At 43.2% G+C, this 15736-nt stretch overlaps 1 protein-coding gene across 1 annotated transcript in view; it reads left to right on the forward strand.

Annotated features, from left to right (window-relative positions):
• The window catches only part of LOC311121515 (uncharacterized protein), a gene marked incomplete at both ends in the record, with an annotated part of 124872 nt that overhangs the window by 80978 nt on the left and 28158 nt on the right, over window positions 1–15736 (forward strand). The window contains one exon of the mRNA XM_084195994.1: window positions 11830–11901. Within this exon, the coding sequence (XP_084052120.1) occupies window positions 11830–11901 (72 nt within the window). The remainder of the gene's footprint in view (window positions 1–11829; window positions 11902–15736) is intronic.

Raw genomic sequence — 15736 nt, forward strand, 5'->3', positions numbered from 1 at the left:
AACCACAATGTTTACTGGAGTTCTACAGAAAGTGGTGAGTTGGAAGTGTTGATTAAAGAAAAGTAGAAAGATAAAGCTTGTATGACTTTATAGTCAGTCCTTTATAATAGTATCACAGAGATACATTTATTTAGTTATTCTGTTCTGATTTGTTCTGATTGTCTGGTCTGTGTTATGGTGACTGTATCTACAGTGCCTTCGGAAAGTATTCAGACCCCTTGACTTCTTCCACATTTTTGTTACGTTACAGCCTTGTACTAAAATTTATTAAATCTTTTTTCAGCGATCTACACACAATACCCCATAATGACAAAGCGAAAACAGGTTTTTAGACATTTATTGCAAATTTATAACAAATAAAAAACAGAAATACTTTATTTACATACAGTACCGGTCAAAAGTTTGGACACACCTACATTTTAGTCATTTAGCAGACGCTCTTATCCAGAGCGACTTACAGGAGCAATTAGGGTTAAGTGCCTTGCTCAAGGGCACATCGACAGATTTTTCACCTAGTCGGCTCGGGGATTAGAACCAGCAACCTTTCAGTTACTGGCACAACGCTCTTAAACACTAAGCTACCTGCCGCCTCATTCAAGGGTTTTTCTTTATTTTTACTATTTTCTACGTTGTAGAATAATAGTGAAGACATCAAAACTATGAAATAACACATATGGAATCATGTAGTAACCAAAAAAGTGATAAACAAATCTAAATATATTTTATATTTGAGATTCTTCTGATAGCCATCCTTTGCCTTGATGACAGCTTTGCACACTCTTGGCATTCTCTCAACCAGCTTCATCTGGAATGCTTTTCCAACAGTCTTGAAGGAGTTCCCACATATGCTGAGCACTTGTTGGCTGCTTTTCCTTCACTCTGCGGTCCAACTCATCCCAAACCGTCTCAATTTGGTTGAGGTCGGGGGATTGTGGAGGCCAGGTCTTCTGATGCAGCACTCCATCACTCTCCTTCTTGGTAAAATAGCCCTTACACAGCCTGGAGGTGTGTTGGGTCATTGTCCTTTTGAAAACAAATGATAGTCCCACTAAGACCAAACCAGATGGGATGGTGTATCGCTGCAGAATGCTGTGGTAGCGATGCTGGTTAAGGGTGTCTTGAATTCTAAATAAATCACAGACAGTGTCACCAGCAAAGCACCCCCACACCATAACACCACCTCATCCATGCTTTACTGTGGGAAATACACATGCGGAGATCATCCGTTGGAACCAAAAATCATCACGGCGGTTGGAACCAAAAATCTCCAGACCAAATGACACATTTCCACTGGTCTAATGCCCATTACTCGTGTTTCTTGGACCAAGCAAGTCTCTTCTTATTATTGGTGTCCTTTAGTGGTGGTTTCTTTGCAGCAATTCAACGATGAAGGCCTGATTCACATAGTCTCCTCTGAACAGTTGATGTTGAGATGTGTCTGTTACTTGAACTCTGTGAAGCATTTATTTGGGCTGCAATTTCTGAGGCTGGTAAATCTAATGAACTTATCCTCTACAGCAGAGGTAACTCTGGGTCTTCCATTCCAGTGGCGGTCCTCATAAGAGCCAGTTTCATCATAGCGCTTGATGTTTTTTGCGACTGCACTTGAAGAAACTTTAAAAGTTCTTGACATTTTCCGTATTGACTGACCTTCATGTCTTAAAGTAATAATGGACTGTTGTTTCTCTTTGCTTATTTGAGCTGTTCTTGCCATAATATGGACTTGGTATTTTACCAAATAGGGCTATCTTCTGTATACCCCCCCCCCCCCCCACCTTTTCACAACACAACTGATTGGCTCAAATGCATTAATTCCACAAATTAACTTTTAAGAAGGCACACCTGTTAATTGAAATGCATTCCAGGTGACTATCTCATGAAGCTGGTTGAGAGAATGCCAAGAGTGTGCAAAGCTGTCATCAAGGCAAAGGGTGGCTATTTGAAGAATCTCAAATATAAAATATATTTGGATTTGTTTAACACTTTTTTTGGTTACTACATGATTCCATATGTGTTATTTCATAGTGTTAATGTCTTCGCTATTATTCTACAATGTAGAAAATAGTACAAATAAAGAAAAACCATTGAATGTCCCCTGTAGCGCAGTTGGTAGAGCATGGTGCTTGCAACGCCAGGGTTGTGGGTTCGTTTCCCACGGTGGGCCAGTATGAAAATGTATGCACTCACTAACTGTAAGTCGCTCTGGATAAGAGTGTCTGCTAAATTACTAAAATGTTAAAAAATGAATGAGTGGGTGTTCTAAAACTTTTGACCGGTAGTGTAAGTATTCAGATCCTTTGCTATGAGACTCGAATTGAGATGTTTCTACAACTTGGAGTCCACCTGTGATAAATTAAATTGATTGGACATGATTTGGAAAGGTGCACACACTTGTCTATATAAGGTCCCACAGTTGACAGTGCATGTCAGAGCAAAAACCAAGCCATGAGGTCGAAGGAATTGTCCGTAGAACTCAGAGACAGGATTGTGTCGAGGCACAGATCTGAGGAAGGGTACCAAAACATTTCTGCAGCATTGAAGGTCCCCAAGAACACAGTGGCCTCCATCATTCTTAAATGGAAGAAGTTTGTAACCACCAAGATTCTTCCTAGAGCTGGCTTCCCGGCCAAACTGAGCAATCGGGGGAGAAGGGCCTTGGTCAGGGAGGTGACCAAGAACCCGATGGTCATTCTGAAAGAACTCTGGAGTTCCTCTGTGGAGATGGGAGAACCTTCCAGAAGGACAACCATCTCTGCAGCACTCCACCAATCAGGCTTTTATGGCCAATGGAAGCCACTCTTCAGTAAAAGGCACATGACAGCCCACTTGGAGTTTGCCAAAAGGCACCGAAAGGACTCTCAGAATCATGAGAAACAAGATTCTCTGGTCTGATGAAACCAAGAATGAACTCTTTGGCCTGAATGCCAAGCGTCATGTCTGGAGGAAACCTGGCACCATCCCTATGGTGAAGCATGGTGGTGGCAGCATCATGCTTTGGGGATGTTTTTCAGCGACAGGGACAGGGAGACTAGTCAGGATTGAGGGAAAGATGAACGGAGCAAAGTACAGAGAGATCCTTGATGAAAACCTGCTCCAGAGCGCTCAGGACCTCAGACTGGAGCGAAGGTTCACCTTCCAACAGGACAACAACCTTAAGCACACAGCCAAGACAACGCAGGAGTGGCTTCGGGACAAGTCTTTGAATGTCCTTGAGTGGCCCAGCCAGAGCCCCATCACTTGAACCCCATCGAACATCTCTGGAGAGACCTGAAAATAGCTGTGCAGCAACACTCCATCCAACCTGACAGAGCATGAGAGGATCTGCAGAGAAGAGTGGGAGAAACTCCCCAAATACAGGTGTGCCAAGCTTGTAGCGTCATACCCAAGAAGACTAGATGCTGTAATCGCTGCCAAAGGTGCTTCAACAAAGTACTGAGTAAAGGGTCTGAATACTTATGTAAATGTGATATTTCTGTTTTTTATTTTTAATAAATTAGCAAACATTTCTAAAAACCTGTTTTTGCTTTGTCATTATGGGGTATTGTGTGTAGATTGATGAGGGAAAAAACAACCCTATATCATAATCCTGACAGTCTACCTCTCTCTCTCTACCCTATATCATAACCCTGACAGTCTACCTCTCTCAACCCTATATCATAATCCTGACAGTCTACCTCTCTCTCTCAACGCTATATCATAACCCTGACAGTCTACCTCTCTCAACCCTATATCATAATCCTGATAGTCTACCTCTCTCTCTCTACCCTATATCATAACCCTGACAGTCTACCCCTCTCTCTCAACCCTATATCATAATCCTGACAGTCTACCTCTCTCTCTCTAGCCTATATCATAATCCTGACAGTCTACCTCTCTCTACCCTATATCATAACCCTGACAGTCTACCTCTCTCTCTCTACCCTATATCATAATCCTGACAGTCTACCTCTCTCTCTACCCTATATCATAATCCTAACAGTCTACCCCTCTCTCTCTACCCTATATCATAACCCTGACAGTCTACCTCTCTCTACCCTATATCATAATCCTGACAGTCTACCTCTCTCTCTCAACCCTATATCATAATCCTGACAGTCTACCTCTCTCTCTACCCTATATCATAATCCTAACAGTCTACCTCTCTCTCTCTACCCTATATCATAACCCTGACAGTCTGACACCAGTCCTTATTCTCCAACAATATCTTCACTGGGTATTCTGGTTCTAAAACTCCTCTCTGTAACCATTCAGTGTTGTTTTATTTGCTGTTGTGTTTTGCTGTTGTGCTAAAAACCTTTGAATCATTTCTCACTCTGCTGCTATCATTCTGATTCAATACAGTCCTTTAACCTTTATTTATTCAGGTTTGTCTCATTGAGAACAAAAAAAAAACTATTTCGCAAGACCGGCCTCAGCTTCTACATTACTGCAGCAGGCAGCGAGCTGGTTTCTCATGTAGTAGTGTTGTTGTTGTTGTTGTTGTTGTTGTTGTTGTTGTTGTTGTTGTTGTTACAGAGCACTACCTGTGAATACTGTTGAGTGGCGCCCCCGTCAGGCCTGTATCAGTACTGTTGAGTGGCTCCACCGTCAGGCCTGTACCAGTACTGTTGAGTGGCGCCCCCGTCAGGCCTGTATCAGTACTGTTGAGTGGCTCCACCGTCAGGCCTGTACCAGCACTGTTGAGTGGCTCCACCGTCAGGCCTGTATCAGTACTGTTGAGTGGCTCCACCGTCAGGCCTGTATCAGTACTGTTGAGTGGCGCCCCCGTCAGGCCTGTATCAGTACTGTTGAGTGGCTCCACCGTCAGGCCTGTATCAGCACTGTTGAGTGGCTCCACCATCAGGCCTGTATCAGTACTGTTGAGTGGCGCCCCCGTCAGGCCTGTATCAGTACTGTTGAGTGGCGCCCCCGTCAGGCCTGTATCAGTACTGTTGAGTGGCTCCACCGTCAGGCCTGTATCAGTACTGTTGAGTGGCTCCACCGTCAGGCCTGTATCAGCACTGTTGAGTGGCGCCCCCGTCAGGCCTGTATCAGTACTGTTGAGTGGCTCCACCGTCAGGCCTGTATCAGTACTGTTGAGTGGCTCCACCGTCAGGCCTGTATCAGTACTGTTGAGTGGCGCCCCCGTCAGGCCTGTATCAGTACTGTTGAGTGGCGCCCCCGTCAGGCCTGTATCAGTACTGCAGCATTGTGCTGAATACAGCCCAGTCAGCAGTTAGTGTAGTGTTGCCTGGCAACAAGCCCAAACCACAGCAGCAGTACAACAAGCCCAAAATCACTGTTGCCTGGCAACAAACCCAAACCACTGCAGCAGCACACAGGACTACAGCTACAACTGGGAGGTACAAAGACCGTGGTCCTTTTCACCTCAGCTACTGGATGCTGTAATCACACTCCATCACAGGGTCCTCAGGGATTCTGTATTCTACCTGGTATTGAATTCACACACCTGGTTTCACACGTCTAAACCAGACGCTGGTTTGAAAAAAAGAACAAACACCAGCAGACGCACAGCTGCCCTGGTCCATCACTCTAACAGCTGCCCCTGGTCCATCACTCTAACAGCTGCCCTGGTCCATCACTCTAACAGCTGCCCTGGTCCATCACTCTAACAGCTGCCCCTGGTCCATCACTCTAACAGCTGCCCTGGTCCATCACTCTAACAGCTGCCCTGGTCCATCACTCTAACAGCTGCCCCTGGTCCATCACTCTAACAGCTGCCCTGGTCCATCACTCTAACAGCTGCCCCTGGTCCATCACTCTAACAGCTGCCCTGGTCCATCACTCTAACAGCTGCCCCTGGTCCATCACTCTAACAGCTGCCCCTGGTCCATCACTCTAACAGCTGCCCTGGTCCCCTGGTCCATCACTCTAACAGCTGCCCCTGGTCCATCACTCTAACAGCTGCCCCTGGTCCATTACTCTAACAGCTGCCCCTGGTCCATCACTCTAACAGCTGCCCTGGTCCATCACTCTAACAGCTGCCCTGGTCCATCACTCTAACAGCTGCCCTGGTCCATCACTCTAACAGCTGCCCTGGTCCATCACTCTAACAGCTGCCCTGGTCCCCTGGTCCATCACTCTAACATGTTGTGTTATAATTTTGTATTTATTTTTTGTCATTTAGCACACGCTCTTATCCAGAGCGACTTACATGAGCAATTAGGGTTAAGTGCCTTGCTTAAGGGCACATCGACAGATTTTCCACCTAGTCGGCTCGGGGATTAGAACCAGTGACCTTTCGGTTACTGGCACAACGCTCTTACCCACTAAGCTACCTGCCGCCTTATCCTCCCTCTCCCTCTCTAGGTGAGTGATCTGTTGGGATACACTGAGAGCAGTGGGGTCGCATGGGACACACCTGACATGGAGGTTAAAGGTCATCTCATCTCAGTGCCTGGTGAGGAAATAAAACATGATTCTTTATACCTCATTTAGTCATGTTTGATCGACACTTAACATGTCATTTTCTTCCTGATGTGTTGTGGAGACCTGCTCGGTGGCGGTCAGGAGGGAGGTGAGCAGCGTGTTGACAGGATGACACAACTACGAGAGAGGAGAAGCAGTCTACAAACTCTACTGAATACCAGACTGGCTGAGCTACGGAGGGTCTGTCTACAGGAGGCGGTCAGTACACACAAACACACACAAACACACATACATTAATCAATTGGTGGTTGCCAGGAGAAGCAGGGTACGGATTGGTGGTTGCCAGGAGAAGCAGGGTACAGATTGGTGGTTGCCAGGAGAAGCAGGGTAAGGATTGGTGGTTGCCAGGAGATGCAGGGTAAGGATTGGTGGTTGCCAGGAGAAGCAGGGTAAGGATTGGTGGTTGCCAGGAGAAGCAGGGTAAGGATTGGTGGTTGCCAGAAGAAGCAGGGTAAGGATTGGTGGTTGCCAGGAGAAGCAGGGTAAGGATCGGTGGTTGCCAGGAGAAGCAGGGTAAGGATTGGTGGTTGCCAGGAGAAGCAGGGTAAGGATTGGTGGTTGCTAGGAGAAGCAGGGTAAGGATTGGTGGTTGCTAGGAGAAGCAGGGTAAGGAGGAGTGTCCAATGTGTTCTGTGTAGCAAACTATACTCCTGTAGCTTCTAATATGTCCCTTATAGCACCTCTATTGACACAGCTCAGTTCACAGCCTGAAGGTACTTTTCACATGTCATATAAACTAATAATGCAACAGCATTTGTTAAATTTAACTGTTGACTAAAGGATAAGTATGTTTCTTTTGTATTTTTGTCCTCTCCAGTAGCTGACAGGATGTGGTGTATGTCTGTAACAGGAGAGGTTCCTGGTGATTCATCCTGTTAATGTGGTGTATGTCTCTAACAGGAGAGGTTCCTGGTGATTCATCCTGTTAATGTGGTGTATGTCTCTAACAGGAGAGGTTCCTGGTGATTCATCCTGTTAATGTGGTGTATGTCTGTAACAGGAGAGGTTCCTGGTGATTCATCCTGTTAATGTGGTGTATGTCTCTAACAGGAGAGGTTCCTGGTGATTCATCCTGTTAATGTGGTGTATGTCTCTAACAGGAGAGGTTCCTGGTGATTCATCCTGTTAATGTGGTGTATGTCTGTAACAGGAGAGGTTCCTGGTGATTCATCCTGTTAATGTGGTGTATGTCTCTAACAGGAGAGGTTCCTGGTGATTCATCCTGTTAATGTGGTGTATGTCTGTAACAGGAGAGGTTCCTGGTGATTCATCCTGTTAATGTGGTGTATGTCTGTAACAGGAGAGGTTCCTGGTGATTCATCCTGTTAATGTGGTGTATGTCTGTAACAGGAGAGGTTCCTGGTGATTCATCCTGTTAATGTGGTGTATGTCTCTAACAGGAGAGGTTCCTGGTGATTCATCCTGTTAATGTGGTGTATGTCTCTAACAGGAGAGGTTCCTGGTGATTCATCCTGTTAATGTGGTGTATGTCTGTAACAGGAGAGGTTCCTGGTGATTCATCCTGTTAATGTGGTGTATGTCTCTAACAGGAGAGGTTCCTGGTGATTCATCCTGTTAATGTGGTGTATGTCTCTAACAGGAGAGGTTCCTGGTGATTCATCCTGTTAATGTGGTGTATGTCTGTAACAGGAGAGGTTCCTGGTGATTCATCCTGTTAATGTGGTGTATGTCTCTAACAGGAGAGGTTCCTGGTGATTCATCCTGTTAATGTGGTGTATGTCTGTAACAGGAGAGGTTCCTGGTGATTCATCCTGTTAATGTGGTGTATGTCTGTAACAGGAGAGGTTCCTGGTGATTCATCCTGTTAATGTGGTGTATGTCTCTAACAGGAGAGGTTCCTGGTGATTCATCCTGTTAATGTGGTGTATGTCTGTAACAGGAGAGGTTCCTGGTGATTCATCCTGTTAATGTGGTGTATGTCTGTAACAGGAGAGGTTCCTGGTGATTCATCCTGTTAATGTGGTGTATGTCTGTAACAGGAGAGGTTCCTGGTGATTCATCCTGTTAATGTGGTGTATGTCTCTAACAGGAGAGGTTCCTGGTGATTCATCCTGTTAATGTGGTGTATGTCTCTAACAGGAGAGGTTCCTGGTGATTCATCCTGTTAATGTGGTGTATGTCTGTAACAGGAGAGGTTCCTGGTGATTCATCCTGTTAATGTGGTGTATGTCTGTAACAGGAGAGGTTCCTGGTGATTCATCCTGTTAATGTGGTGTATGTCTGTAACAGGAGAGGTTCCTGGTGATTCATCCTGTTAATGTGGTGTATGTCTCTAACAGGAGAGGTTCCTGGTGATTCATCCTGTTAATGTGGTGTATGTCTGTAACAGGAGAGGTTCCTGGTGATTCATCCTGTTAATGTGGTGTATGTCTGTAACAGGAGAGGTTCCTGGTGATTCATCCTGTTAATGTGGTGTATGTCTGTAACAGGAGAGGTTCCTGGTGATTCATCCTGTTAATGTGGTGTATGTCTCTAACAGGAGAGGTTCCTGGTGATTCATCCTGTTAATGTGGTGTATGTCTCTAACAGGAGAGGTTCCTGGTGATTCATCCTGTTAATGTGGTGTATGTCTGTAACAGGAGAGGTTCCTGGTGATTCATCCTGTTAATGTGGTGTATGTCTCTAACAGGAGAGGTTCCTGGTGATTCATCCTGTTAATGTGGTGTATGTCTGTAACAGGAGAGGTTCCTGGTGATTCATCCTGTTAATGTGGTGTATGTCTGTAACAGGAGAGGTTCCTGGTGATTCATCCTGTTAATGTGGTGTATGTCTGTAACAGGAGAGGTTCCTGGTGATTCATCCTGTTAATGTGGTGTATGTCTGTAACAGGAGAGGTTCCTGGTGATTCATCCTGTTAATGTGGTGTATGTCTGTAACAGGAGAGGTTCCTGGTGATTCATCCTGTTAATGTGGTGTATGTCTGTAACAGGAGAGGTTCCTGGTGATTCATCCTGTTAATGTGGTGTATGTCTCTAACAGGAGAGGTTCCTGGTGATTCATCCTGTTAATGTGGTGTATGTCTCTAACAGGAGAGGTTCCTGGTGATTCATCCTGTTAATGTGGTGTATGTCTCTAACAGGAGAGGTTCCTGGTGATTCATCCTGTTAATGTGGTGTATGTCTGTAACAGGAGAGGTTCCTGGTGATTCATCCTGTTAATGTGGTGTATGTCTGTAACAGGAGAGGTTCCTGGTGATTCATCCTGTTAATGTGGTGTATGTCTGTAACAGGAGAGGTTCCTGGTGATTCATCCTGTTAATGTGGTGTATGTCTGTAACAGGAGAGGTTCCTGGTGATTCATCCTGTTAATGTGGTGTATGTCTGTAACAGGAGAGGTTCCTGGTGATTCATCCTGTTAATGTGGTGTATGTCTGTAACAGGAGAGGTTCCTGGTGATTCATCCTGTTAATGTGGTGTATGTCTGTAACAGGAGAGGTTCCTGGTGATTCATCCTGTTAATGTGGTGTATGTCTGTAACAGGAGAGGTTCCTGGTGATTCATCCTGTTAATGTGGTGTATGTCTGTAACAGGAGAGGTTCCTGGTGATTCATCCTGTTAATGTGGTGTATGTCTGTAACAGGAGAGGTTCCTGGTGATTCATCCTGTTAATGTGGTGTATGTCTCTAACAGGAGAGGTTCCTGGTGATTCATCCTGTTAATGTGGTGTATGTCTGTAACAGGAGAGGTTCCTGGTGATTCATCCTGTTAATGTGGTGTATGTCTGTAACAGGAGAGGTTCCTGGTGATTCATCCTGTTAATGTGGTGTATGTCTCTAACAGGAGAGGTTCCTGGTGATTCATCCTGTTAATGTGGTGTATGTCTCTAACAGGAGAGGTTCCTGGTGATTCATCCTGTTAATGTGGTGTATGTCTGTAACAGGAGAGGTTCCTGGTGATTCATCCTGTTAATGTGGTGTATGTCTCTAACAGGAGAGGTTCCTGGTGATTCATCCTGTTAATGTGGTGTATGTCTGTAACAGGAGAGGTTCCTGGTGATTCATCCTGTTAATGTGGTGTATGTCTGTAACAGGAGAGGTTCCTGGTGATTCATCCTGTTAATGTGGTGTATGTCTCTAACAGGAGAGGTTCCTGGTGATTCATCCTGTTAATGTGGTGTATGTCTGTAACAGGAGAGGTTCCTGGTGATTCATCCTGTTAATGTGGTGTATGTCTCTAACAGGAGAGGTTCCTGGTGATTCATCCTGTTAATGTGGTGTATGTCTGTAACAGGAGAGGTTCCTGGTGATTCATCCTGTTAATGTGGTGTATGTCTGTAACAGGAGAGGTTCCTGGTGATTCATCCTGTTAATGTGGTGTATGTCTCTAACAGGAGAGGTTCCTGGTGATTCATCCTGTTAATGTGGTGTATGTCTCTAACAGGAGAGGTTCCTGGTGATTCATCCTGTTAATGTGGTGTATGTCTGTAACAGGAGAGGTTCCTGGTGATTCATCCTGTTAATGTGGTGTATGTCTGTAACAGGAGAGGTTCCTGGTGATTCATCCTGTTAATGTGGTGTATGTCTCTAACAGGAGAGGTTCCTGGTGATTCATCCTGTTAATGTGGTGTATGTCTGTAACAGGAGAGGTTCCTGGTGATTCATCCTGTTAATGTGGTGTATGTCTGTAACAGGAGAGGTTCCTGGTGATTCATCCTGTTAATGTGGTGTATGTCTGTAACAGGAGAGGTTCCTGGTGATTCATCCTGTTAATGTGGTGTATGTCTGTAACAGGAGAGGTTCCTGGTGATTCATCCTGTTAATGTGGTGTATGTCTGTAACAGGAGAGGTTCCTGGTGATTCATCCTGTTAATGTGGTGTATGTCTGTAACAGGAGAGGTTCCTGGTGATTCATCCTGTTAATGTGGTGTATGTCTGTAACAGGAGAGGTTCCTGGTGATTCATCCTGTTAATGTGGTGTATGTCTCTAACAGGAGAGGTTCCTGGTGATTCATCCTGTTAATGTGGTGTATGTCTGTAACAGGAGAGGTTCCTGGTGATTCATCCTGTTAATGTGGTGTATGTCTCTAACAGGAGAGGTTCCTGGTGATTCATCCTGTTAATGTGGTGTATGTCTGTAACAGGAGAGGTTCCTGGTGATTCATCCTGTTAATGTGGTGTATGTCTCTAACAGGAGAGGTTCCTGGTGATTCATCCTGTTAATGTGGTGTATGTCTCTAACAGGAGAGGTTCCTGGTGATTCATCCTGTTAATGTGGTGTATGTCTCTAACAGGAGAGGTTCCTGGTGATTCATCCTGTTAATGTGGTGTATGTCTGTAACAGGAGAGGTTCCTGGTGATTCATCCTGTTAATGTGGTGTATGTCTCTAACAGGAGAGGTTCCTGGTGATTCATCCTGTTAATGTGGTGTATGTCTGTAACAGGAGCTGACAGGAGAGGTTCCCGGTGATTTCCCCCTGGAGACCGGGGAGAGACGCCCCTACGTATGCCGAAGGGTCAGATCCCACCGCCACGGACCCAAGACTATCATAAAAACAGAGGTGAAGGACTTTAATACGTCACTGTAATTTCAATAAAGAAGAAGAGTGAGATGGGACAGATTTGTGTCGTTACCAATAAAGAATGCATATGCAATTTAGTCGACGCTTTTATGAAAAGTATGGGTTCCCCAGCGGGAATCAAATCCACAATGCTGGTGTAGATCGGTGGGGTGAGTGTTTACAGAAACCTCTGCTTAGGGCGCCAAATAAATATTTTTAACCCAGTCAATAAATAGCTCTCCAAAATGTATAAAGGTATTAAAGGTATTAAAGGTATTAAGGTATTAAATGTATAAAGGTATTACAAAGTATTAAGGTATTACATGTATAAAGGTATTACAAAGTATTAATGTGTAAAGTTTCCCCGCAAGCGTCTTGGGACTCATCTTTAGTTGCTACAGCCAATCTGCCAACTTCTGTCTGTAGCGTTTTGCGGAAAGGTGAGACTCACACGAACACGTACGTGTCGGTTGCTTTGCTCTAGGACGCCCACATGCCTCATCTGAAGGTCCCCTGGTAACAGTTGAAAAGATTTATGGAAGTATATATGGAGACTATTTAGTGTAAAAAATAAAAACAAATGTTTCCTGATCTTTCTTGTATCTCTGTAGATATACAAACTTCCTTTAGATTGTTTGGGGGGGATCATCTGTTGTTCCATGTAGTGAATCTGTTATTCAATGTGTTTGTATGGGCTAATAGCAGTAAGGACTATCTGTTGTTCCATGTAGTGAATCTGTTATTCAATGTGTTTGTATGGGCTAATAGCAGTAAGGACTATCTGTTGTTCCATGTAGTGAATCTGTTATTCAATGTGTTTGTATGGGCTAATAGCAGTAAGGACTATCTGTTGTTCCATGTAGTGAATCTGTTGTTCAATGTGTTTGTATGGGCTAATAGCAGTAAGGACTATCTGTTGTTCCATGTAGTGAATCTGTTATTCAATGTGTTTGTATGGGCTAATAGCAGTAAGGACTATCTGTTGTTCCATGTAGTGAATCTGTTATTCAACGTGTTTGTATGGGCTAATAGCAGTAAGGACTATCTGTTGTTCCATGTAGTGAATCTGTTATTCAATGTGTTTGTATGGGCTAATAGCAGTAAGGACTATCTGTTGTTCCATGTAGTGAATCTGTTATTCAATGTGTTTGTATGGGCTAATAGCAGTAAGGACTATCTGTTATTCAATGTGTTTGTATGGGCTAATAGCAGTAAGGACTATCTGTTGTTCCATGTAGTGAATCTGTTATTCAATGTGTTTGTATGGGCTAATAGCAGTAAGGACTATCTGTTGTTCCATGTAGTGAATCTGTTATTCAATGTGTTTGTATGGGCTAATAGCAGTAAGGACTATCTGTTGTTCAATGTGTTTGTATGGGCTAATAGCAGTAAGGACTATCTGTTGTTCCATGTAGTGAATCTGTTATTCAATGTGTTTGTATGGGCTAATAGCAGTAAGGACTATCTGTTGTTCCATGTAGTGAATCTGTTATTCAATGTGTTTGTATGGGCTAATAGCAGTAAGGACTATCTGTTGTTCCATGTAGTGAATCTGTTATTCAATGTGTTTGTATGGGCTAATAGCAGTAAGGACTATCTGTTATTCAATGTGTTTGTATGGGCTAATAGCAGTAAGGACTATCTGTTGTTCCATGTAGTGAATCTGTTATTCAATGTGTTTGTATGGGCTAATAGCAGTAAGGACTATCTGTTGTTCCATGTAGTGAATCTGTTATTCAATGTGTTTGTATGGGCTAATAGCAGTAAGGACTATCTGTTGTTCCATGTAGTGAATCTGTTATTCAATGTGTTTGTATGGGCTAATAGCAGTAAGGACTATCTGTTGTTCCATGTAGTGAATCTGTTATTCAATGTGTTTGTATGGGCTAATAGCAGTAAGGACTATCTGTTGTTCCATGTAGTGAATCTGTTATTCAATGCGTTTGTACGGGCTAATAGCAGTAAGGACTATCTGTTGTTCCATGTAGTGAATCTGTTATTCAATGTGTTTGTATGGGCTAATAGCAGTAAGGACTATCTGTTGTTCCATGTAGTGAATCTGTTATTCAATGTGTTTGTATGGGCTAATAGCAGTAAGGACTATCTGTTGTTCCATGTAGTGAATCTGTTATTCAATGTGTTTGTATGGGCTAATAGCAGTAAGGACTATCTGTTGTTCCATGTAGTGAATCTGTTATTCAATGTGTTTGTACGGGCTAATAGCAGTAAGGACTATCTGTTATTCAATGTGTTTGTATGGGCTAATAGCAGTAAGGACTATCTGTTGTTCCATGTAGTGAATCTGTTATTCAATGTGTTTGTACGGGCTAATAGCAGTAAGGACTATCTGTTATTCAATGTGTTTGTATGGGATAATAGCAGTAAGGACTATCTGTTGTTCCATGTAGTGAATCTGTTATTCAATGCGTTTGTATGGGCTAATAGCAGTAAGGACTATCTGTTGTTCCATGTAGTGAATCTGTTATTCAATGTGTTTGTATGGGCTAATAGCAGTAAGGACTATCTGTTATTCAATGTGTTTGTATGGGATAATAGCAGTAAGGACTATCTGTTGTTCCATGTAGTGAATCTGTTATTCAATGCGTTTGTATGGGCTAATAGCAGTAAGGACTATCTGTTGTTCCATGTAGTGAATCTGTTATTCAATGTGTTTGTATGGGCTAATAGCAGTAAGGACTATCTGTTGTTCCATGTAGTGAATCTGTAATTAATGTGTTTGTATGGGCTAATAGCAGTAAGGACTATCTGTTGTTCCATGTAGTGAATCTGTTGTTCAATGTGTTTGTATGGGCTAATAGCAGTAAGGACTATCTGTTGTTCCATGTAGTGAATCTGTTATTCAATGTGTTTGTATGGGCTAATAGCAGTAAGGACTATCTGTTGTTCCATGTAGTGAATCTGTTATTCAATGTGTTTGTATGGGCTAATAGCAGTAAGGACTGTCTGTTGTTCCATGTAGTGAATCTGTTATTCAATGTGTTTGTATGGGCTAATAGCAGTAAGGACTATCTGTTGTTCCATGTAGTGAATCTGTTATTCAATGCGTTTGTATGGGCTAATAGCAGTAAGGACTATCTGTTGTTCCATGTAGTGAATCTGTTATTCAATGCGTTTGTATGGGCTAATAGCAGTAAGGACTATCTGTTGTTCCATGTAGTGAATCTGTTATTCAATGTGTTTGTATGGGCTAATAGCAGTAAGGACTATCTGTTGTTCCATGTAGTGAATCTGTTATTCAATGTGTTTGTATGGGCTAATAGCAGTAAGGACTATCTGTTGTTCCATGTAGTGAATCTGTTATTCAATGTGTTTATATGGGATAATAGCAGTAAGGCCAAAAATAATAGTTCATCAAATAAATGTTTTATAAAAAATATTTATACTTCAATTGGTCTTAACATTCCAAATCAAATTTTTAAATGATTCTTGGTATGACCTTCTTAAAACAATTCTATATAGCTTAGTAGAACAAAACATACATTACAGACAAAATACTTTACATACATTTAAAAACATTGTCAGTACATACACACAACAAGTAGGTCACATGGGGGAGAGGCGTGGTGCCGTGAGGTGTTGCTTTATCTGTTTTTTGAAACCAGGTTTGCTGTTCACTTGGTCTATATAAGATGGAAGGGAGTTCCATGCCCTCATGGCTCTGTATAATACTGTACGTTTCCTTGAATTTGTTCTGTATTTTGGGACTGTGAAAAGACTCCTGGTGGCATGTCTGGTGGGTAAGTGTGTGTGTGTCTGTGCTGTGTGTAAG

The sequence above is a fragment of the Coregonus lavaretus genome (assembly GCF_964263955.1).
Source record: "Coregonus lavaretus genome assembly, contig: HAP1_SCAFFOLD_346, whole genome shotgun sequence".
NCBI classification, from domain to species: Eukaryota; Metazoa; Chordata; class Actinopteri; order Salmoniformes; family Salmonidae; genus Coregonus; species Coregonus lavaretus.